General features: G+C 40.0%; 1 protein-coding gene across 2 annotated transcripts in view; it reads right to left on the reverse strand.

Annotated features, from left to right (window-relative positions):
* Positions 1 to 796: 796 nt before the first annotated feature.
* The window catches only part of DTD1 (D-aminoacyl-tRNA deacylase 1), a 180,205-nt gene continuing 153,144 nt past the window's right edge, over positions 797 to 27,857 (reverse strand). The window contains exons 5-6 of one of the 2 annotated variants that reach the window (XM_089669798.1): positions 5,373 to 5,547; positions 797 to 946 (exon numbers count right to left, since the gene is read on the reverse strand). In XM_089669798.1, the coding sequence (XP_089525924.1) occupies positions 5,395 to 5,547 (153 nt within the window). In that variant the 3' untranslated portion in view covers positions 797 to 946; positions 5,373 to 5,394. Of the gene's footprint in view, positions 3,702 to 5,372; positions 5,548 to 27,857 lie in introns of both variants that reach the window. The other variant, XM_089669797.1, reaches the window with a different exon arrangement.

The following is a 27,857-nucleotide window of genomic DNA, read 5'->3' on the forward strand; positions in this document are numbered from 1 at the left end:
GTACTTACTTTTGCTCTCCTGTGACCTAGAATCAGCCAGCAGTGGGCTATAACCTGCTGTCAGCTGAGACGGTGGAGCAGCTCCAGGGTCTCAAAGGATCCCGACATTTTTGTCAGGATCCACCAAGCTGCCTGATTGACAGCTGGCTCCACCTCTCAGCTCAAGGCTGAGATCCGGAGCCAGCTGCGCCCACCCCCTCTACTGCCTGACACTCCAGTGAGTGCTAGTGGGAAAGAACCGCAGAGTCCATGCCCTCCGATCTGAGTAAACAGAGAAGTGAGCGATCAGCGGTCGTGTGATCTCTCATTTCTCGGTCTTAGAGCCAACATGGGACAACTTCAGAATAGAGTTGAGTATATATGTTTAATTTTTGCAACCCCAAACTTTTCCTTTGAGCACTCTGGACAGATGCCAAGGTTTAAAGTAATATAGGAAAGGGAGCAGTGAGTAAGAATACCCACAACTAAAAGGCTGGCGGGAACAGAGGATAAGGGGTAGCAAGCTATCACTAAAGGATATACCAAGAAGTATGGGTAACAGTGTATCTTAGTCCATCATACTCTTCCTATAAGTAACACACTGTATCACTTTTGGGTGGCTTGTAAATGAGAGAAAAAAAAATTCCTGGGGTGTGTTTTATATAAAATACAAATAGCATTTTTATCATGACAACATTAATTTAACCACTGTCCACCTATTCACCTCTTCACTCAGCACACACCTCTACAATTTACTTCCAATATAGAGCACAGACCTTTATTAATGTTCATATCCATTTAAAAAAAGACAAGAAATATTTTTTTCAAAATAGAACACCTTTTATTACACAGAATGCGGCATACAAGCTGTGAGCTCCATACAAGTACATACACAGTGTTAGAGACAGGACTCCATTATGAAATTAATTACAGAGCAATATCCCTTGTCCTCCATGGTCTTTTGTTCTCTGAAACAATAACATTAAATGGATATTAGGAAGGTAAGCTGTGTGTCATAAAATTAAATTTATTGCATGTGTCCCTTTTTGACTTGTATGTTATCAGTCCACTCGACAATACCAGATAACAGTAATATTAAAAGATTGTGGAAGGCTGAGCTGTTCATAGTCAATCAGGTCGTAATCTGTTGCTCAATCACATGACCTACGTTCTGTAGCAACATAAGAAGACAAGCACCATCTCCATCTCATGCTTTATGTGTGATGTGTGTCAGGATAATGTCTGCATTTCCTAAATCTTAGCAGCGCCAATACCGTTCATGACCATCAAGATTGTGTGATTTGTATTTCTTGGTTCTTTTCTGTATACATAGTTTCAATATTTTATTAAATTTAAATGCTAAGTTCACCTTTCGTAAAAAGGAAAAAATAATAAATGCACATGATTTTGCAGGTAAAAAATGTATTATTTTTCTATACTGCGGCCTGCAAAGCATTGCATCCATGATCAATGGATCGCATGTGCAATGTCAGACTTCTGCAGGCACTGGTACAGCTGTCTGCCTGTACCTCCATACAGGCAGACAGTTACTGGAGTGCAAGAAGAGCCAATGAATTACGAGGGTGCGGATTCTCATAGTTCATTGAGAACTACAAGCTGTCTGCATGGTGGTAGATGAATCTTGTAGTTCATTTATTCACAGAACTCTGAATGGGGTGGCTGTGTGGGCGAAGCATTTCACAAGTCCTAGAAGACTGTGGCCCATTCACAAAGTGCAGCGTGATTTGTGCTAGTGCAGTAGGAAACAGTCTGTGAAGCTGCACCACTTCACAGCCAGTTTCCATTAGTTAAGATGGCGGCGCCAGCACCTGCCAGCCGACTGAAGAATCGGCTCGATGTGAGGACATCACTGGGTCCCTGGACAGGTAAGTGCCCTAATATTAAAAGTCAGCAGCTACAGGATTTGTAGCTGCAGACATTTAATTTTTGTGATGGGGGGTGGAACTCAAATTAAAGGATAAATCCTTTCCTTACCACAATAGTTGGTGTTTTGGCAAAAATCCTAAACATCAGATTTAGTTGTTCCCTAAAGATTTTCTAAACTAAAGAGAAATTAGTTTAGGACAACAAACTAAAAGGGATTGTGGGGCAGCACTCTTGTACCTAATGATGATTAAATAATTGGAAGTGCTCATTACTGTATTTACTGAACCCGGCAGTGGAAGAAGTTACTCTCATTTCACAGATGATGTGCACGGAGGTTTTGACCCTGCTTTGTTCTGCCAGGAATTCTCCTCTACCCAACAAAAGAGTGGTTCCTGCCCTGAAAGCAAGAAATGGAAGGGAAGGATGTCCTGAAGCATAATCATGACTCCATTCATGCAAGTAGGATGTTGGGTTGAGAGTGAAGCTGCAGATTGGGATCCAGCGTTAAGATGAATACAAAGTTTACATATCAGTGAACTGTTCTACTTGTCATTATAATTTCAATTCTTTTCAGCCATTCTTTAAATCCAGATAACCCTGCCAGGCAGTATAACCAGAACCCCAGATACAGGACCTTTTCACAGAAAGCATCATAGGTAACCAAAACAGCCTGATGTTATTTCCACTCTTCTATCCTCTCATTCTGTCTAGTCCTATCCACTGTACCTCATTCTGAAGTGTCTTCACTCCTCTACTGTGCCCCAATCTTTCTCAGATCCTGCATTCCTCCATCGTGTCCAGTTGTTCACCAGCTCCTTCACTTCTCTGCTGTTCTCCGATTTTCCTTCACTGTGACCAGTTCTCTTCCAGTCCTCTACTCCCCCACTGGGCCCAGAACAACCCTAGCTTTCTTTTTATCTTCTGTGTCTTGATCTCCAGCTCTTCCCCTCCTCCGCTGTATCTTGATATCCCCCAGCACTTCCACTTTGCACTGACCTCCCCCAGATCTCTGTTCTTCCTCTGTGCCTGTATCTCCCCCATCTCTCTGCTGCTCTCCTAGTGTGGCCCTGCTCATAACTCCAGTTCTGGGTGAGTCGTCCACCTTCTGCAATTTCCATGATGTCTTCTGTTCTCCCCACTTCACTGTTTTGCTGCTCAGTTTTATTCAGTTTGTTCTGTCAGTCCTGCTGCTCTTTTGCCTTGATTCTATTTGTTTCAGTATATTCTATACCAAACTCCAGAGCATTCCAGAAACAGAGATTTTCTGAGCCCACTTATTTGCACATAGGCGGAATACAGTCAGGGCAACTGTTTTATTTAGAGGTTTTACAGCAAAATAGGTGAATACAGCTGCAGTCAACATGGTCAGTTATATTTGACATTCTAGACTATTTTGTGCAGTGACATAAAACTCCCAATAAACCAATTAATTGCAGGCTATAAGCCTACAAAATGTGGCCCGAGAGATGAAGGGCGGGGGGGGGGGTGAACACTTATGCAAAGCACTGTCATTGGAGAACATGTAATTTTATTTTTTTTTTTTAATATCTAGCTAGAGTTTAGCTTTATGAAATTGGGTGTGTCCTGTTATTTGTGAATGAATAGATTTCTGGGCCCAAGGTCAGCTTAAGAAGACAAATTGAAAACTAAACTAAGTTCTAAGTTCAACATTCCATACATAATCAAACATAAATCACACAATAGAATGACTGCTGTGGACACTGTGCAGTCTGAACAGGCAACAAGCACAAACAGATATTGCATATTCTGTGCTTTATTCCATAAGAACACAAATAGTTTGGTCCCTAAGGAAATTTTCTCCAGGTTGGTGATCTCCTGGAAGAGAAAAACAAGGACACACAATCACTAACCCCTATTAGCAAAATTATAACATTTTAACTGAACTATATTTCAATTACGACATATCCAAAACAAGGTTTCATGTAAGCGTTACAATATAACATTTCGATGATATTGCTGCCATTGTTTGCTACAGTATAGCCAAAACTAGACATTTCTACAACATACAAATGAAAATGGAACACAATACAGCACATAAAAAATGTGGCAAGATATGCATGTGGCCTATTTGGTAAGGTTATCATTTTCAGAATGATACCATTCTGCAAATTCCTTAACAATGCCTTGATACCAAAGCCTGAAGAATATCAAGTCAAAGAAGTGGACCAGAGCCTGCTTCCATACCGTTTCTTTTTTCTCCAGGGTGTGCTAGCAAGGCATAGTATGCACATTCTAATGTTAGTTAGAAGCCATCATCACAGAATACACACTTCGTCCTCTGAGGGCTGTACTTGATATCACACTATATACAGTATCGTTTGTCCATATTGAGTGCTATTTTATATTAACAACTTTAAATGTTTTTACATTTTGGAATAATGGAATAACAATCTTTAACAAAGTTTCTAGGACATATCTCTTACGTTTGGTTCCTCTCCCTCTGCTGCCGCTACTCCAACCAACAATAATTTACTGGCTGTCAAAATGACAGTCAGAATGCATCCACTCCTTTGTACAATGGCCTTTCCAAACAGTCTACAAGTATCAATGAACAATACAGTGTAACACTAATATTATATTATACTATATTTCATTTATATGTAGATAAAAAGTAAACAAAATATATTGCTATTTAACCCATTCTTAAATCTTAGTTAGTCCTACTTAATGCGGTAATAAACCAGGCAATTTAAGTCATAATGTGCTAGTATGTCCGGTCAGCTCCTACCCTGTCTGCCTTTAGGTGGTCCTTGAAAACTCATCTATTCAGGGAAGCCTACCCCACCTAAGAACTGTATTTGAGTCACCTCCATCAGATCATGCTCAGCTATTGCCTGTTGTACGACCTCCCCCTCCCTTTAGATTATAAGCTCCATGAGCAGGGCCTTCCTATTCCTTCTGTATTGAACTGTAGTGTGATTGTACTGTCCCCCTTTATATTTTAAAACGCTGTGTAAACTGTTGGTGCCATATAAATCCTGTATTATAATAATATTAATAATACCATCCCCCTGCCTTTCCTGAATGAATACAGACAGCGACCATTACAGATCAATTTTGTATTTATTCATCACTGGATCATAGTAAATAGTGTTTACTATGCTCCTGTTTATGAATAGATAAGAGTCTTTATGCAGACTTCTATTCATTCATATGCAATGTAACTGTGGCTGCAGAGAAAGGAACTGAGAGTTATGTCTTTAGTCCCTTTCTCTGTCTCAAAAAAGAGACAGCAGGGGTCTGTTACGACCCCAAATATCTCACCAAAGCCTCCCAACCCCAAAAAACTGTCTGTATGGCACAATATGGTGAAGTCATGGTGGTAGTGTCTCCTGTGCCCTGAAGTCATGGTGGCAGTTTCTCTGTATCATGAAGTTTTTCTGGCAGTCACTCTGTATAGTGCAGTCTCTGGCATTATCTCTATTTTGGACATGTATTGTCATATATGTTTATTTCTGTAAATCTTCATAATGACTGATATTTCACCTGCTAGTTCTTTCCAGAATCACTAGGGCTCTCTTTCAGAGGACACATCTCCCTCTGCTCCACTGCTTGCACTAGGGTCATCCTTGGTACAGGGTGTGCTCTTCTCTCTGGACTCTGAAGGGACCTTAGATCTGGCCTTTTCTTTCCTTTGTTGCTGCTTTTCAAGTTTTGCAAGCTGCAAAGAAGAATGAGAAAGTGAACACAGGTCATAAAACATTTAGTCAACTGGGGGTTAGGAAGACAGTATAGCTTTTTATTATTTGCTTTTACCCACAATAATAATAATAAAATTTAAAAAAAAGGACTTAGATGAAGATCAGATCACATTTTACAGCAAATTACAGCAGAAAACGAGTTAATTCCAAGGGGGTTCACATACTTATTCTTGCATATATATATATATATATATATATATATATATACATACATACATTTTCTTAACTTGTTATGTTCTTACTCACATGCCTACCAGGCACTTTTACCTCCTTCGTGCCCAGGCCAATTTTCAGCGCTGTTGCACTTTGAATGACAATTGTATGGTCATGCAACACTGCATCCATATGAAATTTTTATCATTTTTTTAAACAAATAGAGCTTTCTTTTGGTGGCATTTAATTGCCATTGGGTTTTTAATTTCTTGCGCTATAAACGAAAAATTAGCAAAACATTTTTTTAAAAAAATTTTTCTTTGTTTCTATTATAAAATCTTGCAAACAGGTAAACTTTCTCCTTCAATGATGGGCGTTGATAAGACTGCACTGATAGGCAGCACTGATAGGTTGCACTGGTGTGAATTGATGAGGAGGCACTGATGATGCTGCATTGATATGCAGCACTGATGGGCACTGTTGGGCAGCACTGCTGGGTGCCACTGCTGGGCACTTTTGGGGCTGCACTGATAATCAGGGCACTCATAATCAGTGCAGATGTCTTCTATGACATTTGCTGGTTATCGGCAACTGTATTTAGTTTGTGATCAGCTGTGTCATTTGACACAGCTGATCCCGTTGTAAAAGGCCGCTGTGATTGGCCTTTTACCTTGTCATGTGATCACCTGTGTCTATAGGACACAGTGATCACAGACAGCGCCGGGTGCGTGCTGCTGGGAGTGCGTTCTGGGAGGACGTCATATGATGCCCTCCCAGAAGTGGACAACCGTGCTGTAGCCATCATTTGACTATAGCCCGGTTGTCAAAAGGTTAAACATTAAAGAAGTATAGCCATAGCTTTTTTGGCTGTACTTCTTCTGTGGATCACAGAAGTGCAGTTCGTTCTGCACTCCTATGACCCATTTTCAGCTGACAGCGGACTGAAGTCCATTGTCGGCTCACATCACTCAGCCGATCCAGACTGGGGAAGGATCTCAATCTCAAAGTCAGGATCCAACCCAGAGTCTGGAGCGAAGCACTGAGAGCCTGAGCCAGCCTCAAAGCGAAAGACTGATGCTGCATCCACCTAGGCAAGTATAAATAGGGACAAAAAGCCCTACCTCTTTTTTAAAAAGCAATGCTAGATAGCATAGCATAAATTAACTATGATCACATTTACTTCCATGTTTTGTTTTCAGAATTTGTGTCTTATGGTTACTAAACATTTACAACAAATAAGACCAAATTTTTTAAAACAGAAAAATCATTTTTATTCAGTGGCTGTACCCTTTCACAAATGTTATATGTTGATTATGTAGATTTACCTTTACCTCCTGTTCTGGTGACCATAGTCTTGTGGACTAATACAGCTATAAAACCCCAAAAGAAAAACATTCAATTCTTTTCCCACTCTATTAAAAAAGTGGTTTATTGCCACTTTTGCCCCCATAACTGAGATTTCTGCTATTTTTCTGTCATAGTTAAAGTGGAACTCCAGCAAAAATGTTTCCTTGTTTTGGATAGGACAGAAATGGAAAGGCTAGAACAGATGCCAAGTTTTTATTGCAGTGTCCCTGATAGTAGCCAGGGCACAAATAGAATGATCTCTGCAATCAGGACAGATGTTTTATTGCTGCCACTCCTTTGGTTGGAGTGAAAATGTGGTACAGGTACAATAATGTGGGTATGGCAGTGGAATAGGGATTGCTGTATTTGGCAGATCTTCTTCAAAATTTGAATTATCATTGTCTTTCCCTGGGCATGGTTTTGCTAAAAGGTAGAAACGGCTTTTACCAGAAAGCTTTGCATGAACTTTTCCTTTTAATATTAGAAACCAAGAAAGGAATTAAAGTTATATACACCGATCAGCCATAACTTTATGATCACCCATCTATTATTGAGTAGGTCCTCCTGTTGCTGCCAAAACAGCCCTGAGTTGTTGAGCCATGGACACTACTAGACCTCTGAAGGTATGGTGTGGTATCTGGTACCATACAGTCGGTAGCAGATCCTTTAGGTCCTGTAAGTTGTGAAGTGGGGCCTCCATGGATCAGACTTGTTCCTCAAAACATTTTTCAACCATTTTTCCAGTGTGGCATAGTGCATTTTCTTGAAGAAAGAGGCCATTTCCATCAGGGAATAGCATTTCTATGAATGGGTGTACTTGGTCAGCAACAATATTTAGGCAGGTGGTACATGTCAAACTAACATCCACATGAATGGCAGGACTTAAAGTTTCCCAGAAGAATATTGCCCAATGCATCACACTGTCTCTACCGTCTCACTTTCTTCCTATAGTGCATCCTGGTGCATCTCTTTCCCAGGTAAGCGGCACACAGGTACCCAGTCATCCACATGATGTACAAGAAAAAGGGATTCATCAGAGCAGGCCACCAGTTGTGATGCTCCCGTGCCCGTTGTAGGCACTTTTGGCTACGGACACGAGTCAGCATGGGCACCCTGACCGATCTGCAGCTACGCAGCCCCATATATAACAGACTGCAATGCCCATTTTTTTCAACACATCAACTTCAGGGACAACATGTTCCCTTACTGCCTAATATATCTAACCAACTTTCAGATGCTACTGTAAGGAGATAGTCAATGTTATTCACGTAACTTGCCAGTGATCATAAACTTATGGCTGATCGGTGTATGAACTGTGTTCTCTATAATGTGTTTACACGTCTGGGAATTCATTTTATATGTTTAAATGAAGCCACTGAAAGTAATTTAAACAGTGGAAGTGTACAGAACATTTTAGCAGCCAACTTTGAATAATATGTGATAAGTAGTGCTATGAATCAAACTGGGAGTGTATAACATGAGTCTCCGTGGTATTACTGCCCACCAACACTCCTTTTTCATCGTATACTCTTGTACTTTAATCAATTGTTAACATGCATTTCCGCTTCTCTACTCCTACATAATGAAGAACTGGAATTAAATGTACAGATACAGTGAATTGTACATCCAAGAGGGAATTTAGTGTCAGCGAATGTCCTTGTCCAAATGGAAAAAAGATCTTTAACCTGTTCTGTGCTCCAGCTGTAAATGCACAGCAATGGAATCTATGAGACCAACCTGCACTTGAAAGTAATTTCATGGCAGTAAAGAACTGAGCAGTACAATGCAGTACTTCAAGGAAACGTACATAAAACAATATACACTCACCGGCCACTTTATTAGGTACACCTTGCTAGTGCCAAGAAAATATCCCCCACACCATTATACCACCACCAGCCTGAATTGTTGATACAAGGAAGGATGGATCCATACTTTCATGTTGTTTATGCCAAATTCTGGCCCTACCATGTGAATGTCGCAGCAACCAGTCTACCCATTTTCCTCTGACATCAACAAGGCATTTTTTTTTTGTCCACACAACTACGGCTCACCGGATATTTTCTCTTTCAGACCATTCTCTGTAAACCCTAGAGATGGTTGTGTGTGAAAATCCCAGTAGATCAGCAGTTTTTGAAATACTCAGACCAGCCCTGGCACCAACAACCATACCACATTCAAAGTCACTTAAATCCCCTTTCTTCCCTATTTTGATGCTTGGTTTGAACTTCAGCAAGTCATCTTTACCACGTCTACATGCCTAAATGCATTGAGTTGCTGACATGAGTTGCTGACATGTGATTGGCTGATTAGCAATTTATGTTACAAAGCAATTGAACAGGTGTACCTAAGTGGTCGGTGAGTGAGTGTTGGCTGCCATTTCTGATCTCCATCTAAAAATAATAACTGTATGGCAGTCTTGGAAAATGTGAATGTATTCCATGAGTTTATATTAACTTGCCCAGAAATAGACTTTAGAATGAACCATGCAGAGCAAAGCAATTGGTTTACTCACATCCGGCATCCCCACCTTACATAGTCACCCTACCTTCATTGCCTTGTCGATTTGTCGGGTCACTGGAAACAATGATAAATACCCAGTACTCTTGAATAGATGATAATAAGATTTCTATCTTGTGACCAAACTGTTACTTGGTTTTTGGCTGCCCAGGCACCCAGGTCTCATACTGTGGCTTGGAGAGACTACTGAGTCTTGTGTAAGCTAAATATCACAACCTGGAGCTTACAGTTTACAACTTTCAATGCTGCTGGTTAATGCTCTCTCAGTGCTGCTTCCCTGAATGTCCAATCTTCACAGGAAAGAGCTAACAGTGGTCAGGGCAGTATCTAAGCCAGTATGTTGACTTGGAGAAGGAAAGGGGGGCACAGGAGTGCCTTGCCATTCTAGGCTACAAGGCTGTGTGTTACTATTGATACATACAGTGTAAGGAGACACATTTCTAATCTCTGCATGCAATGGTGGCTTAATAGGATGCTTCAAGACAAAGAAGCCACCCTTAAACAGGAAACCTGTGACAGCAATCATGGCACCAGCTTACACAAAAACATAGTCAAGAATTAAAACAGAAAAGACACTGCATACTCAGTAAGTGGTTGAATCAGCTACTGAAAAAGTTTAAAAATTAAGGGGTTTAATATCATATTAATAATAAATAAATAGTAACACTTTAAGGCTGGTTGGTGTACTGCAAGCAATGACCAGTATCCTTTAGCAGACAGTGACAGAATGTGCTGTTTTACTTTGAATGTATGTCAAGTGTCCATCTTGTGTTATATTGACTATGCAAGAGTTATTAAAAACTGCATGAATGTCACTGGAATCTGAATGTTCATATCATCACAGAAAAGCCAGGGAAGACAATAGTATATTAAAAATGTAATTGTAAACTGGAACATCAAAGTGAGATGCACTGAACATTTTGATTCAAATCCCCTTGCTTTAAAATGATCTATGAGTGGAATTTATATTTGCAAGGATTACCATGAAGTCATTGCAGATTGCTAACAAAAGAAGAAAATGTGTAATTGGCAAGACTGTATTGTACAACAGAGTAACAGGATAAACAGCTGTCATATCAAACGCCAACGTCTCCACCAAACTAAAGACTCTGCAAGTATTACTGACACTAGATTAACAATGCTTAGGAATCAGAAGAAAAACATGGAATGCAGCTGTCATGGAGAAATAACACCATTATATTCATTCATAATAAAGAAGACTCCTACATGTACTGCATGTATTTTAAGCAATCATTATTTCTTCTACTTTACAAATAAAGCCTTGCCTTTGCTGAACTGTTTAAAAATAAAAAGGAGATTGGGGGTTCTGCAAGGCAAATCATGGGTGAAATGTTGTGCAGGCTCCTATGCAAAATAATAATAATAATAATAATAAATGCACATTTCTTTCTGCGAACATATTTCCATTTATTATTTTTCTGTAAAAGGTGGACTTAACCTTAAAAATTCAATGCCTGTGTGAAGTAAAAATTGGTAAAACCAAAAAGCAAACTCTTACTGTTTGTAAAAAGTGCCAGATAAACGGTGAATGAACAAACATACATATTAGGTGAAAACATTGTAACAATGAAATAATTCCAGACAAAACGTTTGTTTGGTCTGAATAGTGGGTGGGAAGGTTGCAACATCTGCAATGGTGCACTGCAATCTGTGTCCCCATCAGGGAGATTCCCGTTCACTTGCTGTCCAAGTAAAAGGGTTTAAGGGGAAAGGAAATGTTGGAAAATCTCTTCCCTGAATATAAAGACTGTAACAAAAATATTTTAGTCTACAGTGGAAAGGTTAGAACGTCTATGTTATTTTTATTGCTTTTAATACCTTCCCGTCCTGGTATGTGCCCAACCCTCCAGATTCTAGCCTGGTCCTTTAATTCAATGCTGTGGCTATAATCAAACCTTGATCTTACTATATGTATAAATGTTTTGCTCTATAATAGAATAAAATAGTATTATGTAGGATACCGCCTTATTCTCACAGTGCATCTTTTATACATATTACCAATGTCCTTGCATGAATAAAGTGGAACATCACTCAAAAAGTTAAGTCCCACTGGCTTGCTCCCTCCCCCAGTCTGGAACTGAGTTACAGGTTTTTTTTTGGGGGGGGGGGCGATTTTTATCAGTACCCACTCCCACTTCCTCAGTCCTTGCCTAGGTGAAAATTATGCCCTTTGCCCCATCCCCTACCACAGCTTCCTGGGACACGTCACATGTCCCAGGAGGCTGCAGGACCATTCACAAGATACCACTCAAGCTCCAGCATGAGTAGTGGAGTTCTGGCTTTGGTTCCTCAGGAAGTCACAGCTGGCTCCAGCATCCAAGATGGCAGCACCGGGAAGCCGCAGCAATAAGAGGAACTGACTGCGGGAAGACATCACCGGGCTGCAGACACTTATCAGTACCTGATTTTTAAAAGACAGCTACAGTACTTATAGCTGCTGACTATTAAAAAAAAACAAATGGAAGTTCCTCTATAAAATGTACAAACCATTATTAAAACATCGAAATATTCTCTAGGATTCCTTCCTATAGATAAAATTATGACAAGCACTATGGAGAGAGAGCAAAAATCAACAATAATCCACCCAACTGATATTCCATTACAGAGTCCCCAACAAACCACTATGAGATGCATCAGAGGCAATCCAGAAAAAGACTACTCTAAATATTTAACTAGTGTCAAATAAACCTCTACAGAAGCCATTTCAATTAAAAGTCTTTCCACTTTGATGATTATATTGGTAAATGTCAGGTGTAGGATTCTTGTACTTAGTATCCTAGTAATGGTATGAGATGGAAATCTGAGCATGTCATCCATCCAACAGGAACCATCAAAGGTCCTATGGACAATTATGGTTTTGTAGAGCAAAATCAATTAAGATTTTTTTTTTTACATCCTCTAAGGGCAGAGAACAGAGCCATGACGTATGGCAAGGAAATCCTACTGATGGACTCTCAAATAGAACAAGACGCCAAACTCAGACTAAAATTTAACTTTTGGTTGGCCTCATCCTTCATGCACTGCACTGGCCCAATATGGCAGAATAGAAAAAGTAAGAAATTCACCACATATTGCTTATATTACTTCCTTCTTCAGCATACTTTATATTCTTCCCATATATGCAATATATACAAACTTTATTTTATCTACACTGTCAAGTACAGTGCAGTACCCTTTCAGTGTCTAAAATCAGGCAACTGAAGTGCACTTAGAGCAGACCTATACTCTAACTAACCTTTCCTGTCTTCCATAGAGACTTCCTGTCTGGGTAGAAGTGGAGGAGTGATATCATGTCGATGGTGGCGCGTACACAGCGTGAAGCTCAGCATCTCTCAAGATTTGCCACATTTGTGCTTATTTATGCACTATTCTCCTGCGTGCTCGCACAATTTAGCAATGCGAGTATAATATTTGATAAACGGTTACTTTTGGATATTGGTCATATCTGCACAAACTCTTTTTCGGACTTCATTTTTACCTTTGACCAGATACCACAGGAACTTGTAAGGAAGCCACTTCACATCGAGCCATTTATTTCGACCGGAACTGCTCATCGGCGTCGACGCCGATGCAGAGCCCATACACAGAAACAATGGAAATGTGGAGGACTTTGGGCTAAGCTAAACCCACATCGACCAACGCTTCCTAGTATTTTTCTTGCCAATATTCGGTCTCTGGTTAAACTGGATGAGCTCAGGGTCTGGACCCTCACACAGAGACTGATTATGGACTGTAAAATTATGTTTTTTTCGGAAACTTGGCTCAACTTTGGCATCCCAAACAGTGTACTGGAGCTCGAGGGGTGCACCATTTTCAGGGCTGATAGAGAAGCAGCATGCACAGGTAAGAGCAGGGGAGGAGGCTTATTCATTTATGTAAACAAATCATGGTGCACGGTTTCTGTCACGGTTTCTTCTCATTGCTCTCCTGATCTTGAATACCTGATTATTAAGTGCAGACCCTTTTACTTATCACGTGTGTTCACATGCGTTGTTGTGATTGCAGTGTATGTCCCTCCAGATGCTAAGGCTAGCACAGCCATAGAAGACCTTAGATTTACTATCAATAAAATGCAGATAACGCATACTGATGGAGCCTTTATTGTTGCTGGGGATTTTAATCACTGCAATCTAAGATCTGTTTTTATATATAAAAATGCAGCGCTTGAAAAGAAAGGTGATGATAAGACACAGTCCAGTGAAAAAAATGTGCTCCATATTTCCTAGTGCAGGTGGTAAAGATTTACACTAACCAGATAGCGTAAAATTATACGCATGTGTATATGTATCCTGTAGAGTCCCCTTCTGCACTCAGATCTGGTCAAATAGATAGCCGGAAAAGATAGACATCCTACGCCCTCTTGTGGTGAAAGAGTGGTCCAGCAAGTCAGAGCGATGCCAATCAGAGTAAGCCTTCCCCCTTCACTGAAGAGGACAAGGAGATCCCTTGGGGCCTCGTTGGAGGGATTTTCAGACTCCAACGAGGCCCCAAGGGATCTCCTTGTCATCTTCAGTGAAGGGGGAAGGCTTACTCTGATTGGCATCGCTCTGACTTGCTGGACCACTCTTTCACCACAAGAGGGCGTAGGATGTCTATCCTTTCCGGCTATCTATTTGACCAGATCTGAGTGCAGAAGGGGACTCTACAGGATACATATACACATGCGTATAATTTTACGCTATCTGGTTAGTGTAAATCTTTACCACCTGCACTAGGAAATACGGAGCACATTTTTTTCACTGGACTGTGTCTTATCATCACCTTTCTTTTCAAGCGCTGCATTTTTATATATATGAATTGTGGGACTTTATATGCGTTTTCCTTTATGTTCAGCTGCTGCCACTATTGATGAGCGCTTACTGTATATTTTACCTTATAAGATCTGTTTTGCCAAGGTTCCAACAGAATGTGTCCTGTTTCACTAGGGGACAAAAAACCCTGGATCATGTATATACAAATGTGGCCAATGCTTACAGAGTTACACCCTTTCCTCACCTTGGACAATCAGATCATCTTTCATTGTTCCTGTTGCCCAAGTACTCTACAGTTATCAAACCTGTGAAACCCACAGTCAGGACTGTTAAAATCTGGCTGGAAAGGGCTGAAGTCACTCTCCAGCAGCAGTTCACACATACAGATTGGAGGAAATTTGCTACACAGACCACCATTGATTCAGTCACCAATATCAACACCTACACCAACTTTGTTCTTCATTACATCAATAGGTGTGTGGATAAGGTGACTACACAAAATAACATCATGGTGTTTCCCATTCAGAAGCCCTGGATGAACTGGGAGGATTGTCTCCTGCTTAAAGAACGCAACACAGCCTTTAGGTCTGGAGACCGGGAGGTTTACAGTGTCGCCAGAACCAATCTGAGGAGGGGAATATGTAAGGCAAAATACACATACAAACAGAGGATTGAGGAATATTTCAACTCTGATCCCCAACGCATGTGGCAAGGAATACAGGCTATTACTGACCACAATTCACTCAACAGAACACCTTCAACCAGCTCCCTGATGAGTTCAATCTTTTTTACGCTCGCTTTGAAAAGGGGAATACGGAGGCCATCTTCAAAGTTGAGCTGTTACCAGGTGAGCAGCCGCTCACATTTTCCACCTCTGGAGTGTGTGCAATATTGGGCAAGGTGAATGCACGGAAAGCAGGCGGCCCTGATGGCATCCCTGGCCGTGTACTCAAAAGCATGTGCAGTGCAGCTGGCTGATGTCTGTACAGATATTTTCAATCTGTCTTTGGCCTAGTCAATTGTTCCCACTAGCTTCAAGTCGGCTACCATCGTGTCAGTGCAAAAGCATTCCATTGCAACAGATTTGGGTGATTTTCGTCCTGTTGCACTCACTCCTGTCATCGCAAAGTGCTTTGAAAGATTGGTCCTTATCCATCTTAAAGCCTGTCTGCCACTTAGTCTGGATCCATACCAATTTGCTTATCGCAGAATAGGTCAACTGAGGATGCCATTTCTACAGTACTTCATTCTGCTCTGACTCACCTGGACAATCCCGACAATCATGTAAGGATGTTGTTTGTTGATTTCAGCTCAGCTTTTAATACAGTTAGTCCTTCAAAGCTAATCTTGAAGCTAAAACAGCTTGGCATCAGCATGCATCTTTGTAATTGGATCCTGGACTTTCTTACAAACAGACCACAGTCTGTAAGACTGAAAGCCTTCACCTCTTCCCGTCTTAACATCAGCACTGGGGTTCCTCAAGGATGTGTAATGTCACCTCTTCTATACCCCCTTTTCACCTATGATTGCATAGCTGTCTATGCATCAAACGGCATTGTTAAGTTTGCTGTCAACACCATGGTGGTAGGCTTGATCAGAGGTAAGGATGAGAAGGCTTACAGGGAGGAGATCCGACACCTAGTCACATGGTGTGAGGACAATAACTTGGAATTTAACACCAAGAAGACAAAGGAGATTATTGTGGATTTCAGATGAGCTGGTAATCACACCCACGCTCCCATTAACATCAATGGAGTTGTTGAGCATGTTAACAGCTTTATGTTTCTTGGAATCCACATTTCTGAGGATCTCATCTGGTCTCTGAATTCTTCCTTCCTGATCAGGAAGGCACAACAGCATCTATATTTTCTGAGGAAACTTAAAAAATCCCATCTGTGCTACAGGATATTGGAGAATTTTTATCGTTGTACTATTGAGAGCATCCTCACAAGTTGCATCTTAGTGTGGTACAGCAGGTGCACTGCTTCAGACTGCAAAACCCTTCCAGAGGGTGGTGAAAACCGTCCAACAAATTATTGGTGTTCAGCTTTCCACCTTGGAGGACATTTACAAAAAATGCTGTGTACAAAGGGCGAGGGGCATCATTAATGATGCCTCTCACCCTAACCATGGACTGTTCATTCTCCTTCCATCGGGCAAACGATACAGGTGTCACAGAGCCCGTACAAATAGACTGAAAAATAGTTTTTTCCCTGTGGAAAAGCATTGAACAGATAATCATTAGACAATATTGCATTACTGTATATTTTATTCACCATTGCATTACTGAATATTTCATCCATTAATTCACTACTCATTGCACCGATTATGTTATTACTGTATATTCCATACCCCAATTTTTGTTATATTGTTATTTATTGAAATGGGCCATTTATGCGCTTCTGGCTGGATGCTAACTGCATTTATGTACTTTGCATAATGACAATAAAGTTGAATCTAATCTAATCTAACTGTCCTCTTTAAGGGATGAGACAGGGTAAGGGGTAAAATAAGAAGAAATTCCCCTTTCTAAATAGCAAGTATTGCAGTGCTGTGGTTTTAGGTATTGATACCTGCAGCCATGATGGGGCTTTACTTAATAGCTGACATCTGGGGAGTCTTTGGTAAAAGTGAAATAAGATTCTGCTGAAATTAGCTGCCACGGTGCACTGCTACATGTTGATGCACGTTGGTGCTAGAAGTGGCGCACCTGCTATGTACAGCTCAGAGGTGTAGATTTCTTCTTCCTCTTCTTTCCTGCCTTTGCAATGCCTGGCAATAATCATAGAATGGGCCAGAACAGCATTCTAAAGAAGTAACAATTCTAACACCCTTTTGCTGAGTTTGGGTAACTCAATCTTGCGGGTGTGTGTCTAGGTAACGCTTTGGGCTCCGTGGGTGGTTTTCAAGGTGAGGATCTGTTTTTTTTATTTTTTTATTTTTTTTTAGAGGTTTTTATTATCTACCTTTCTATTCCTTAATCATTTCTATGTCTTTGCTTGAAGTCAAGTATAGTTGAGGATGTATTGCTTTTTATCCACAATGTATAACATCTGGATAACAATGCCACCTACATTGCTATTTCATTATGTTTACTGAATCTTATTTTACTTAGAAATTTCTCAAACTCATTCTTTAATAAAGATATTTATTAAGGGAGTTTGCTCTACTGGTTTTTTTTCCAGATAATCTAATTTGTATCCTTTCTAACTAGTTGTTGTATGCTATTTCTGATTCATATAGAGATTTACATTCTTTATACTTGATATGTTGTGTTATGTTGTAAAAATGTATTAAAATGTCAGTTAGCAAAGTAGACCCAAACTGAGTTTACTGCTGCTTTAAAACTTTAAGGTTTAAAACAGAGCGCAAAGATGGCCTCATCGGAACCATTTTTTCAATGACATGACCAGCTTGAGAATTACTTGCAAGATTCAGGCAATACAGAAGTTTTTCACAATCAACAAGCCTACAAAGCTGCTGAAAATGTTCTGGTACTGACTAGGGCAGGGGTAGGCAACCTGTGGCTCTCTAGCTGTTGTGGAACTACATTTCCCATGAGGCATTGCAACATTACAAAACTGACAGTTACAGCTATGACTTGGAGAGGCATGATGGAACTTGTAGTCCTGCAACAGCTGGAGAGCCGCAGGTTGCCTACCCCTGGACGAGGGGGAGCCATTGATAATGCAGCTGAATCTGTGGCAAGACTTGAAAATTGCAGAGCTTGAGCTATTTTGCAAAGAAGAATGGGCAAAAAATTTCTCTCTAGATGTGCTAAGCTGGTAGAGACATCCCCAAAAAGACTTGCAGCTGTAATTACAGCAAAAGGAGGTTCTACAAAGTATTGACTCCGGGGGCTGAATACAAATTCACGCCACACTTTTAAGATAGTTATTTGTAAAAAAAAATGTTGTAAACCATTTATCATTTTTCCTTCCACTTTACAATTATATGCCATTTTGTGTTGGTCTATCACATCAAATCCAAAATACATTTATGTTATTGGTTATAACATAACAAAATGTGGAAACTTTCAAGGGGTATGAATACTTTTTCAAGGCACTGTAGCTGTAGATTGAATCCAAAGACTGGCAGGCTTCAGAAGGTGCAGCAGGTGACAGCAATATTTGTAGACAGACAGCTGACCATGTGTTTGGTGCTGTTAACTTGATCCATTGAGGGCGGAAACTGGCAAGGCACTGATGGCAATGGAACAGGTTGGTCAATAGCAGTGTGGCGTGGCGTGACTGAGTACAGGAGAAGCTACATATTCCTCCTGCAGATCTTCCACCCGGTACATGACTCAATGGTCCACATCATTTGATAAATGTCTCTTTGCTCTCTTTATTGGGGTACAAGGTGGTGCAAATACACTTAGAAAATAGAAGAGTGGAAGGGCACTAAGTTAGCATTTGAACTGTTATATAGCAATTTGTTGTCATTTTATGATCTGGTTTTGTATTCTTCTCACTGCATCTGTATATTTAATTTATAGTGTTTTGCACTTGCACTTTAACTGGTATATTGTTCATAAATAAACACTTTTTGCACTTTATTTATATATGGATTGTGTTTATATTCACTTTATATTTTGAGAATTCAGAGCTGCTGTAATGTACTTTTTTGCTTTCTATACACTATACAAGTTAGTTCCAGTTCCCATTATGATAAAATCAGAATGCTGTATGCGTTTTATGGGTGCCTGAACAAATTCAACTAACTATTCTGCCTCCCTGACTACAGGACACAACATTCACCCTTGTCAAAAATATCTTTGCTAGATGTACAAGCTTTCGATACAGCCCCGTTATGATAAAATCAGAATGCTGTATGCGTTTTATGGGTGCCTGAACAAATTCAACTGTAACTACTCTGCCTCCCTGACAACAGGACACAACATTCACCCTTGTCAAAAATATCTTTGCTAGATGTACAAGCTTCCGATATAGCCCAAGCAAAGCTTCCCCTACCTAACTTAATGAACCAGGTTTCAGCATCCTCTAAAATCACTGGGTGTGTGCCTTGTCTGGCCATAGATATAAATTATAACCATCCTCACCTCTGGAAGGGCCAGGACAGTAACAGATTCTCAATGAGTGTATATATCATTACATTTTTACAAGCCTGTCCTTGCTTATTTATGTTCTTATATTATATTGTACAAAAATATATTTGGTACATCTCAGTAATTCAAGGACATTTCCCCATGTTTTGTCTACTTACAAATGCCGCAAGGATGGAACAATACCCGTTTACTGTAGAGAGCTGACAAAGCAGCCTAGCAGAACTGAACTCCCAAAAAATGTTGTCAGCCCTGCAAAGTTCTCTCTTGAAGTACAAAAAACCATCCCCATTTCCTCATCTCCATAACATTGAGGTGAGGTATTCTGTATTTCAGAAGGGACAGTTAGGCAGGGCTGACAACACTGCTTGAGATTTCAGTTCAGTATAGATAAGGTTGCCAGCTCAAAACAGACAGTAAGGAGCTCACTGGAATCCTGGAAGGATAAACATGTATTATTCTATACCTGCCATGTTTTCATACAGATAAACCATTGGTTAGTGTGCATTTTATTGCAAGAATGTGCAAAGATAAAAAAAAATAAAAAAATTAATATATATATATATATCTCCCCCCCCCCCCAGATATGCACCTTAAATGTATAGATTAGTCGCTAGGGAGCACTCTCATGGACTTAGTGAAATTACCCTCTATTTACAATTAAAATAAAGTAAAAACAACATTTAGCAACGTGCATTATTTTAAGTATAATGGAAAACATATTAAGGCCATATTACAGCCAATGTACGTAATATATTTGCAGCTTGCTGATTCTTAGATGAGATGGCTACATTAGTACATCCTTTTTTGGCCCTTTTTTCCCTTTATATTTTCCTGCCAGTAAGACAACTTCCTTTAACAGACCAAGCCGTCAGGCAAAGGTGGCTGTTAAAGGCAAACCATTTACCACTAACATTGGTCAGCTTTTATTCAATTATATAATACCTTTTCCCAAAAGGAAAAAAAAACTGTTGCTGCAACTGTTTATAAAAAGTGTTAGCTAGAGTTTAGCTTTCATTTGTTAGTGAAGTCCATCTGACACGGGCCACTCCTCAGAATGACAATGTGCTGTCCAAGGGTAGCTCCTCCATCCAGAGTGGGGACACCTTCAGGAAATATGTTACCTGCCAGCTCACCAGGTGAGAAAAAGGGGAAAAAGTATAATGAAAAAAACAAAACAAAAAAAAAAAAAAACACTTATGATACTACCACATTTAAAAGGAGAAGTAAGGCCAAAGTTCTTTTGGCCATATATTTCCTGTGGGTCACAGGAGTGCACTTAGCTCTGCATTCCTGTGACCCAGATTCAGCTGACAGCTTTCACTGTTAGCTGATGTCACAGAGCTGGTCCAGGCTTTGCGGAGATCCCACCAATAATGTCGACATTCACCCAGATTCCAGACCGGTACGTGGCTCAGCCTCTTAGCGTGTCGCTAAGAACCAGAACCAGCCGCTCCCCCCACCACAGTCCAGTACTCCATTGACTGATAATCACCTCTCTTTGCCAGAGCTGATCCAAGAACTGAGTGATCAGCGATCTGTGATCCTTATTCTTGGTGTAGAGCTGGCAGGGGACAGCTGCTACATTGGATCGATGCTGCATCTACAAAAAGGTGAGTATGTATGTTTGTTATTTTTGATTCCTGCACTTCTCTTTTCAGTATTGGCAAGCTGAAATATTTATTTTTTTCTTTAATACTGCTTTAAGAAAATTATTTATATCAAGCTCTTCTTTTTTACCTTAAATAAAAGAAAACAAAAACCTGATGAGATGATATAGTTCATGCCCTTTAAATGTTATCAGCCACCTGTACATAATGACTTATAATGGAGCCATTTGCTGTATATAAGAAAAAGTCAAAAACATTTCCGCTACCTACAGATATGACTTACTTTATGGCTGCCAACGTGTGCATTAAAGATAAAGCGTTGCCATAATTGCCAGTCAACTTTAGAGCTTAACACTACATAAAACTCCCAGATCTATACAGAAAACCTACACTGAATGCTAAGAAGCTCAGTCCTGGCTGACAAAGGAAAGCCTGCCGAGTTCTTACATAGGTGTAGGTAGAGCAATACATCCCAGAAATGCCTTCTAACGTCTTAGCACTTTCTATAAATACGCACACTTCATCAATAATACATTTACAATGCACTCCGCAGGAAACTTAAAGTACAATGTATGTGCAGCGTTCTTCGATCCAGCCAAAAAAAGAAAAGTCCACCTCCTTCTCCCTGTAACTAGGGCATTACAATACAAATCTTTATCATGTTGTGAAAAAAAGGGGCCTCAATGATAAAAATAACAACGGCAGCCTGGAAACAATGTAACAGTAAAACAGCGCAATCAATTATAAGCGGAAATCCATGTACAGAACAAAAAGTCTTTGGGCCGCTTCAATGCATCACTATTACACGTGCTGAGTCCTTCTGGTAATTATTTACGCACATTACAACAATGTAGCTGGTGAAATATTTATGTTTATGGCATTTGGTAGTCTCTGCTCCAATTTAAACTAATTTTAGTCTTGCATTTGTACAATGCACATGCTGCTGTGACATATCGTTCTTTTTCCATGGGGCACCAGCTGTAGCGTAGTTTAACAGCATGCATAGTAGAGATAAATAATAAACTGGAAAATAAAATCCTCCGGTGGTGCAATGCAACCTTCTATGTGCCGGCTTTTAATCCTGAAAAACATCTGGAATGCTGTTCCCAGCTACTTTATGGGAAGAGATAATGAGATGCATTAACCTATTCACGCCTGAAATGGCAGAACATTAGTGTTTAACCGCAGTAGTACCTGGTGCACATTTTTCGGTGACAAATGCATTACACAATGCTCTAAATGTCCTTGACCTCTAACTTAAAGGGTTGTATTAATAAGAAATTTCACACATCTATTTGTCCTGAGAAACTGCATGTGCATTTGTTCTAAGAGAATGCTAGTGAAACTGAGAAGTTACTAGGCTATTTTCTCTCCAGGCCAGATGTTCTTCATTCATGACAATAGTATGAATCAGGAAAATACTGCATTATAGCCACTAGATGGTGTTGGCTATCACTTTATTTTATTTATTTCAGGTACTTAAATAGCGCCGTCAATTTACGCAGCGCTTTACACATACATATATTGTACATTCACATCAATCCCTAACCCTCAAGGGCATACAATCTAAGGTCCCTAACTCACACTCATACATACAAATACTAGGGCAAATTTAGGCAGGATCCAATTAACCTACCAGTATGTCTTTGGAGTGTGGGAGGAAACCCACGCAGGCACAGGGAGACCATGCAAACTCTAGGCAGGTGGTGCCGTGGTTGGGATTCAAACCAATTACCCCAGTACTGCCAGGCAGAAGTGCTAACTATTTAGCCAATGTGCTGCCCATAATAGTAAATAAATATTTACATCTATGATGATCGGTTCAATCTAGTGGTCCTAATGTGTTAAATTCCTGATTTACTCTATACTTATTTTAACCCTGGATGGAGCTTGGAGCACCACTCTAAGCAAGGGGAAAGTTTAACCCCCCTGTTCCGGCATACAGTGGTCTAATATTTGTTCTTGAAGAACTCCGTACCCCCCAGACCGACTGAACTTTGAGTACAAGTGTGGGATCAGCCTCAGCCAGCTCTGCTCCACAAACCACGCCCCTAACACGTTTCGTCCAACCCACTGGGACTTAGTCATACAGTCATGATTTATTCGAATGAATAAGGAACATCCACCCAGAGGAGAAAATAACCTAGTAACATTCAATTTTGCTGGCATTTGCACAGAACAAACGTACATGTAAGCTCCAAGGACCAGGGCCCTCCTAATCCTCTTGTATTGAACTGTATTGTTGCTGTATTGTCTCCCGTTATATTGTAAAGTGCTGAGCAAACTGTTGGATTTATATAAATCCTGTAGAATAATAATAATGATAATACATGTAGTTTTGCAGGAAGAATAGCTCTGCACATTTATTATCAATACACCCCAAAGAGAAAAAAGGATATCAATCATCAGTTTCTAAATGAGCAAACCTTCAAAACATTTAAAGTGAACTTTCAGCACTTATCTTTTATTAGTATTTGACTCCAAGCCACCTACTTAATCCATTGATGCTGACGTAACACAAATATGCGGCCTCACAGAACTGGGCTTTTTTCTGTGTGGCCACATATTTGCGTACCTGTCTTTGTGCTGGGAGCGCGCAGCACAAAGACCGAGGTGTCACTGAGAGCACCGGGTCCTGTTCTAACGATTGGGACCCGGGACTCCCGATTACGGGTCACATGATCGCTGTGATAGCCTCTTATTAGCTATCACAGTGATCAGTCACTGTACAGCCCTGCCCCCTTGTTTTTTTCTCTCTCTATGAATGGAGGAGGGAGATACATTGTATCTCTCAAACTCCTGGCATAGAGAGGAAAAAAAAAAAGATAAAGAAATATTAAAAAATAAAGAAATAATACCTAGACCAAGGTTTGGTCTAGTTCAGTGCGAGGGTTAATGTTTGGGTCAAGGTCAGTGTCAAAGGTCATGACTTAAAAAAATTGGTATCAGTGTCAGTGTGTTTTAGGTAAAAAAAAAAAATGTGCACTATTGTTTCTGGGCTGTACTGTTGGTACAAAGAACAAACAACATACACATATATGGTATCACTGCAATCGTCAAAAGCTGGAAAATTTATTTTGGGTCGTTCTTTGATGGTAGGTTACGGTAGTAACAAGAAACACACTGCTAAATTAAAAAAAACATTTTTTTTTTTTTTTTTACTATTTTGGGCCAGTTTTCGTTTGATAATAAAAAATAATCATGAGATATCCATTACCATTTACCACCAAATGAAATCCCAATTTGTCCTGAAAAACACAAGGTATAATTCACCTGGATGTACAAAGTAGTTGTGATGATATGTACGCTTTTACTAACACATGTCAACGTTGCAAAATTGTGCTCAGGCATTTAGATTTGTTTTACCCTTAGGCATGAAGGAGTTAAACATCAATAGCAAAAGGCACCTGTTTAGTGAATAATTAGGATTTTGAGATAGGCTGTCATCCAGCCTCAAAGCTGCCTGTTTCCACTATTCTCATTCTGCAGGAGTTCCTTCCAGGCACCACTAGAGGGAACTGAAGGGAAGAGAAGAAAAAGGTTTTGCATAGGGAAAAAAGAGCAGTTCTCTTCAGTGGCTCCCAGTGGTAGCAGGAACAACTTCTGCAGAAAAAGAAAGCTATACACAGACTTTGAGGCTCCCTGTGTCTCAATGTGTGATACTTTATGTTATCAGCAAAATGCAGGTTCAGCAGGTTGCAGGGACAACAATTAAGGAGTACTGACATTAGTCTTATCCTTAAACAAAGCACTTACAGTTTGCATTTAAAGCCAGGGAAACTTGTAAAACTTTGAAACTTCAAGTAAAATTGTAAAAAACTACCAATCTGCATTGTATACTAGCAAAAATATTGTATGATAAAAATGCACAAATTATAGAAAAAAGTCACAATAACACTGTCAGCATGAATAAGAACAAAGATGACATCATGTTTCATAATCTGACAATGCTTGATTATATGAGGGTGTCCCATGTGGCTGCCATGTCCATGACATAGATGTTCATGTGGCTGTAAAGTCCTCCTAGGGTGTCCAGTGTTGTTGTCATCGCAAGCTGTGCCATGTGGTCATTGAGCCCCTGGTAGGTTTCCTTCTGAAGATTCCATATCCCTAGAAGGGTCCACATGCAGTCACCATGCTCCAGGTAATATGCCCTATATATGCCCTGCTGCTGCTGTTGAAGTACCTTATGTGGTCCCCCATGCCATTGCCAACATGCCCAATTCTCCTAACGATGTCTTAGACCACACATTTGTTTTACTAAACTGTTACGTGCTTGATCTGCTGATAAAGTGTGGCATGACTATCTCTACTAAAAGTAAACAATGAAAGTTTCTAAATCTGCCAAACCTTTGAAGGCACTTAACAAGACCAAAAAATACAACCATTGCTACCATATACAATGAGAGTGGTGCATAATTCAAAAACTGCAAAAAAGCACTCAGAGACAACCTCAACTAAATTGGTGGTAATTTCTTTCTCCACAACAACTCAAGTGAACTGCAAACAACTTAAATTTTGTACAGGAAGGATCACCAACAACAGCTAAATCTTGCAAAACATAACTGCCATTCCAATTATAATGTATAACCCTCCATAGCATGGATGTCATCCCAATTAAATCCACTTACATTGCCCATGCGGGTGGTGATGATGTGCAGCAGCAGCTATAGATGGTATAAAAGCCCACGACCAAGGGGCTAGGACACTTCATAAATTGTACAGTTGTACAATTGTCCAATGACTGTATAGCTCCTCTCTGGATGGTGAACCGAGTGTCGGGTCCCCCAGTAGACTGGCATGTCATCGGAAGGGACATGCTGGACATGACAACGTAGACCACTGAAAAGCACCGCTGGCTGGATCCCCCAAAAAGGGCCTTGGGAAGGAACAAGTGGATGTGCTAGAATGCAAGTCGATGTGTTGACAAGTCGTCTCCATGACAACATGTTTTGGGGTGTGGCCCCTTCATCCACTCACTAGGAGTTATGTATAACTATCCAAAATCATTACTAATTCATGATAACTTCTAAATTATTGCAAGCCTAAAGTGTACTCACACACAAAGGTGGCTCATTCCATCAGCTACAATCAGGCCATAACATGAACATACTTTCTTTGGACACACTCATATAAATGGAGACTCCATGTATGAACAGAATTGGGGTATCCTATATAATTCAGCAGAGAACAATAGGAATCCTTATGTTCACCAGCCTGTCCATTCATCATCAGTTGGTGCTTTTCTCCTACCATCATTTTGTTTTTGTACATTGTCAAAATGCTATATGATCATCTGGCAAATGTAGAGCTCATATCACATTCTGTGCCCATGTAAGGATACCTTTATGCATTAGTGTGCACAAGGCTATGTCCTTAACCTTCCAATCTTCATATTAATCATGATTTAAACTTGATTTTAACCTGTTGGCAGCTTTTGACTCGGAAGCCTAAACTTTGTAAGCCTGGCAAGTTTTACAGACAATCAGAACAGTTTGTACCGAGGTCTTGCAGACTCGAACTAAAGCTTCCCAGCTCTGCTTTATGTTCAATTCTTCCAATGTTTATAAAGTAATCATTTTGTACATGACAAACATATTAGTAACATAAACCCCATCCATAATGTATATGAAAGGCTGCTATTGCTTATACATATCCACTGTTAATGATATAATGTAAAGCAGAAGTCCTTTCAAAGCAGCTAACCTGTTTCTGTGGAAGTACATGAAATCATTTTCATTCCTAGCACAAAACCTTTGTCATTGAACTATGTGTGGGTGGAATCCATTTCACTTAAGAGCACTAAGCAAACTAGAGGACCCCAGGAAGAAAACTGCTATGTCTTGGCTTTCATTCATTTGATTAATATTCTGGTTGTCGGTGAAAAAAAAAAGCAATTGAACATTGACACTTTTGTACTGGCCTCTGCTGGTATGTGTCAAAAGAAAACACAAAAATTAGTTCAGAGGATTGCATGTATTTTTTAAGTGACCTTTTTTTCTACTAGAAGAAAATTGAAAGCAAAGATCAAATATTAGATCAACTCAGCATAAATTGATTATCCATTTTAACTTGGAAGTTTCTATTTAACAGAAACAATCCATGGGGTATCTGGACATTCCACTCTAATGGCACCCTGTCATACTGCTAAATGGGTGATGCAGTGGTAATTCTAAGACCATCCTGCACCCCTTTAGTTAAAGGTGTTCCATGTCAAAAGCCTAAAATGTTGGGGTTCCCAAAGTAGTTTATGGCTTTGATGGGAATACAATATGTACAGTATACTGGATTTTAATTGCCAATTTTGTATTATCGTTGCGTTGTCAATTAAATTGAACATATTGGAATTTCTATAGCCTATTTGACTCCAGATGTGCCATATGTTATACTCTATAAAGCACTTTTCTTTTTTTTTTTCTTTTACTGTGGTTGAAATGAATAATTATACGAGGGGCGTTCAAGTCAACCCGGGACTTTTAACTTTAAAAGGTATAAAAAGGGATGCTAGCATGGCAGTACTACACACAGTAGTAGGTGGAAAGCGTGTCCTATTACTGATAGGCGGTGCACATGTCCTGGGCCAGATGGCAAATAACCATGTTGGTGCATGCATGGAACAAGGTGTGGTGATGAGGTTTCTTGTGAGCGAAGGCGTAAAAGCCACCAATATCTACAGAAGACTTCAAGCACAGTACAGTGATAAGATGTTCAGACGCACTAAGACATTTGAAAAGATGTAAATGTTTTAAAGATGGCTGTATGTATATGACAATCCCAGCTGTGGTGGTTCCCAGCAGTCATTCCTG

This window comes from Staurois parvus, unplaced genomic scaffold (assembly GCF_062004578.1).
Source record: "Staurois parvus isolate SC_StPar_1 unplaced genomic scaffold, SC_StPar_1.0 ptg000081l, whole genome shotgun sequence".
Taxonomy (NCBI): domain Eukaryota; kingdom Metazoa; phylum Chordata; class Amphibia; order Anura; family Ranidae; genus Staurois; species Staurois parvus.